Source organism: Globicephala melas, chromosome 8 (genome assembly GCF_963455315.2).
Source record: "Globicephala melas chromosome 8, mGloMel1.2, whole genome shotgun sequence".
NCBI lineage: Eukaryota > Metazoa > Chordata > Mammalia > Artiodactyla > Delphinidae > Globicephala > Globicephala melas.
Window position 1 is genome coordinate 102,701,115 of NC_083321.1, and position 4,430 is coordinate 102,705,544.

Genomic DNA, 4,430 nt, shown 5'->3' on the forward strand with positions numbered 1-4,430 from the left:
TCTCCTTTAGAAACAGCATTTCAGTTACAAACGCTCGGGTGAAAAACACAAGATATATTTTTCTCAGAAGCATTAGCAGTATTTTCCCTTCTAAACTGTCTTTGCTCCTTCAAACTCCTCACTGCCTTCTTGGAAGATCAGGAAGTAGTGTTTTAACAGATTTGAAGCCCCTTATCCCATCTAACACAAATTGGAAGAAATATCACCCTCATTTTCAAAGCAAACATTCTTTCTTGCAGGAAAGTGTCCATGGAGATTCTAGAGTGGTGATTTAGACTGTGTAAATGTCCTTGGGCCAACACCCAGCTTGACCACAGGCTCTGGAGGTGCCGTCGAGCAGGCTGGGCCCTGTGCTCCTCTCCTGCATGTAGAGGTGCGGAGTCCATGGGCCAAGCCTCCCCCCTGCTCCTCTGGAAACACGGCATGACCCAGACTTAGATGAAAGCGCCAACGACCAGGGCTGGAGAAGGCCAGAGCCTCACAAGTGTTCACTGTGCTCCGTCTTTTCTTATTACTTTGATCGGTTCATCTCCCCCAACTCAGGAGACAATTTTTCCTTGGATACAATCCAATGTTAAAATAAACGTGGCTTCTTTCTTATCAGTAGAACCAAAATAAGAATATCTTTTTTCCCTGATCCTATCTAAAGCTTATATCTTCTTTGGGAAGACTCTTAAAAAGATCTCATTTGGTCTGTCCATGAGGCTTTCAATGATTTTTGTCTGTTCCCATCAACACGGCATGATTTCAAATAATCCTAGTCAAGATTTTATGTGAGCTCCTCTGTCTCCCATATTCCAGTTTCCTACAAACCCATTGCACGTTCTCGTGCAGTTGCCTTGTAGAGCTATGTGTCTTCTAGGATCATGGCTATGGGGTTCAGGGACATTGCACGGGGAGAGTTTAAAGGCTCTCGTTCCACTGTCATACCCCCAAATTCTTGATTGCTCCATAATGTTTCTAGTCACTAGGTATCTTCGAGATTTTGCTTTACTCACGCTGAAAAGCCAGTGTTACATTTTGGTGTCGTCTGTCTCGCTGACTTCGGACAAGATGAAGTTGGGGTTGTCATAGCCTCTCTTCATCCTGGCTTGAGCATCTTTCTCATTATACAGGCACATGGCACAGTGCGGCGTCTCCACTTCCACTGTTTTGCTAAAGTTATGGAAATCTACTCGGTATTTCCCTTCCTTGGTCTTGGACACCATGGGAGCAAAACGATAGCCCCAGAGCACCTCTTCTGGGACGTAGGATGTCCGGACTTGGCAGGTAGCGCTGGTTGATTCCACCGTACCGTCTAAAAACACCACTAATTCAAAGTCCTGCTGGGGAAGGGTTTCTGCTGCCATGTGGAAGAAGGGGCTAGTGTGGTCGATGACATGGTAAATTGTCAGCGGGGAGATGAAAAATAAATTTTCATTCCCTGCGTCCACCAAAAAGTTGATATTGATCTGGTCCAAAATGATGGTCTCTCCTTCAGGCGTGATGGTGGTCTTCAGAAGCTTTCCATATATGTGACTGCCAATAAGGAGGCTCTTCCGAAGGTTAGCCACTCGGATCAAGAGACAGAGCTTCCCACCCCGCTTACTGATCACCGCATGCTTGCTGAAAGTGACGGTCTTGGCGCGTTGCTTGGGTCGGGAGATCTTGGCTAAAATAGCACCACACATGAAAGAATTGATGATGACCCCAAGGATAGACTGGAAGATAAGCAGGAAAATGGCAGTGCCACACTGTTCCGTCACACACCTGAATCCATAGCCAATGGTCACTTGCGTTTCCAGAGAAAACAGAAAAGCTGAGGTCAGGCCATTAATGTGCTCCACGCAAGGGGTGTGGTTGGCGGAAGGATGGAACTCAGGGAGATCTTTGTGGATGTAGGCGACCGCATACCACAGGAGGCCAAAGAAGAACCAGCTCCCCAAGAAGGCTGTGATGAAGATGGTCATTTTGTATCTCCACTTGAGGTCCAGCACCGTCGTCCAGATGTCCACAAAGAATATCAGCCTCGACTGTGCCTCTACGTTGCCAAATTCGATGTTACACCTTCCGTCTTTGGAGACCAGCCTTGCTCTTTGCGCAGAACGCCCAAGAAAGTGAGTGACAAACCATTTCTGAAGATGTTTGAACATTCTTTCTGTCAACACCCGACCTGAAATCACATCAAAGAAAAACAAAACAGAACAAAATTATGTGTCTAACACTAGTGAACTAAGTGACTCACAGAAAGAGCTAACTGTCTATGAAACTGCCATTCAATACCATCCGGGTGAATGATCGCTTGGGCAAGCTGACAACCTTGTTCTGGATACCATAATGCTATCGTCAGTAGAAAATTCCCACTACAAGACTATATTGCTTAAAGATAAAGAGAAAAAACAATTCCAGGGAGATAGAAATGTAAAGGAACCTGAGAGAGCATACATCCATGTGTTTTCTGACCTTAGTCACACCCAACGTTAAAAATGTTTGTGATAACGCAGACACAGAGAACAGACTTGTGGTTGCCAAGGGGAAGGGAAGTGGGGGAGGGATGGATTGGGAGTTTGGGGTTGGCAGAGGCAAACTATTATACGTAGGATGGATAAACAACAAGGTCCTACTGTGTTGCACAGGGAACTATATTCAGTAACCTGTGATAAAGCATCATGGAAAAGAAGAGGAAAAAGAATGTATATATATGTACAACTGAATCACTTTGCTGAACAATGGAAATTAACACAACATTGTAAATCCACTATGCTTCAATAAAATATTTTTTAAAAATGTTTATGATAACAAATTATGGCCTGTACTATGATTTATTTGATAGTATTCTTTAAATGAATTCTTTTTTCTTTAATAAATTTAGTCTTAAGCTAAGCAAAACTATCTGTGAAAGCAGAAACTTGATGCACTATTTACATTTTGGTTAATATATAGAAATAAATAACTATGAAAAAAAGGCTCATCAGTATACTACCTAAAGCATCTTATGTACTGCTACGGATACTCACATAGCAAGAGAAATTATAATTCAATTCAATTCTCTCATTTATCTAGTGAAGGAACTGAGAAATTTTTTTTTTTTTTTTTTTTTTTTGTGGTACGCGGGCCTCTCACTGTTGTGGCCTCTCCCGTTGCGGAGCCCAGGCTCCGAACGCGCAGGCTCAGCGGCCATGGCTCACGGGCCCCGCGGCACGTGGGATCCTCCCGGACCGGGGCTTGAACCCGTGTCCCCTGCATCGGCAGGCGGACTCTCAACCGCTGCGCCACCAGGGAAGCCCAGAACTGAGAAAATTTTAATGATATTTCCAAAGTCAGGTCCCTCAACAGAAATTAACACAACGTTGTAAATCAACTATACTTCAATAAAATTAAGACAGCAGCAAAGTCAGGGACCTAATCATGGCAGGATGACAACTAGAGTGTAAGCTTCCCCGCTTCCAGGTCAGAGAAATCTCTACCTCACTGTGTCTCAGTTATAACGTTTCATATTCTAACACCAGATTTCTCTGAAACATTTCAAGAGAAGCATTGGTCAACTTCCTTTTTTTGTTTTTTGCTCGACACTATTTAGAACAGAGTTCCTCAATACTGTTTGGTCAAGTTGTATCATAAGATCCTGGAAGTTTTCTGAGTGGATCCCAAGCCTGGGATGCCAAGGTTCCCCAAAGCAATAGTAAGCTGCTCACCATCGGTATCTGCTACTTCCTTCCTTGCCTGCAAGCTGAAGGATGGGGCACTCTGATTTAAAGAACCCTGCGCAAAGGTAGAACCATGTTTTATTCACTCCTCTATCCCAGCTGTTAGCACAGACCATTACTATTTATTCAATAAGCATAAATGGAATCATTCCTTGAATGAATTAAGCACTTCAAAATACCATCTGGACAAAGGTCTCATGGATGACATTATTGTAACTTCCATCTTACAGCACAAAACTGAAGGGATTTCCCCCAAACAGACAGCACTGATGAACCCCCGGGGTCAGAAACACTAGACGGTCTCCTCCCCTATCTGTGCTCACCCCACTCCCAAGGTGTGCCTGTTATGGTTGGCAATGTCTTCGTGGTATTTTTAATCAAATGCAAATATGTTTCTAAAATAGATTTCAAAATCCCCCTTCAAAAATGTGTTTATTCATACAAACTAGGAAGCGAAACCAACTTAGTGATAAATTTTGAACAAAAGTGATATCCTACCACGTCCATCCCCCGGGGACTCTCTCCCTTTCCCAGGTTCATGGAAGCTCATACTGTTTACAAAGCTCTTCTTAGGCTGGATCTCACCTCAAACAATAACTTCTAAAGCCAACATTCATCCGTCGAATTCACATCCTCTTTGTCATACATTATAATTCCAGACGCAACTCCTAACACAGCAACCTCCGAGCTTTTCTCCCCCGCTATTCTTGTAGCCCCACCTGAATTCATTTCACTTTTGAAAAG

The 4,430-nt window shown here is 43.6% G+C and overlaps 1 protein-coding gene across 1 annotated transcript; it reads right to left on the reverse strand.

Annotated features, from left to right (window-relative positions):
• Positions 1-1,013: 1,013 nt before the first annotated feature.
• KCNJ1 (potassium inwardly rectifying channel subfamily J member 1) lies at positions 1,014-2,132 on the reverse strand. The gene has a single exon (XM_030835482.3). The coding sequence runs from the start codon at positions 2,130-2,132 to the stop codon at positions 1,014-1,016; it is 1,119 nt and encodes a 372-aa protein (XP_030691342.1).
• Between the last annotated feature and the right edge of the window lie 2,298 nt (positions 2,133-4,430).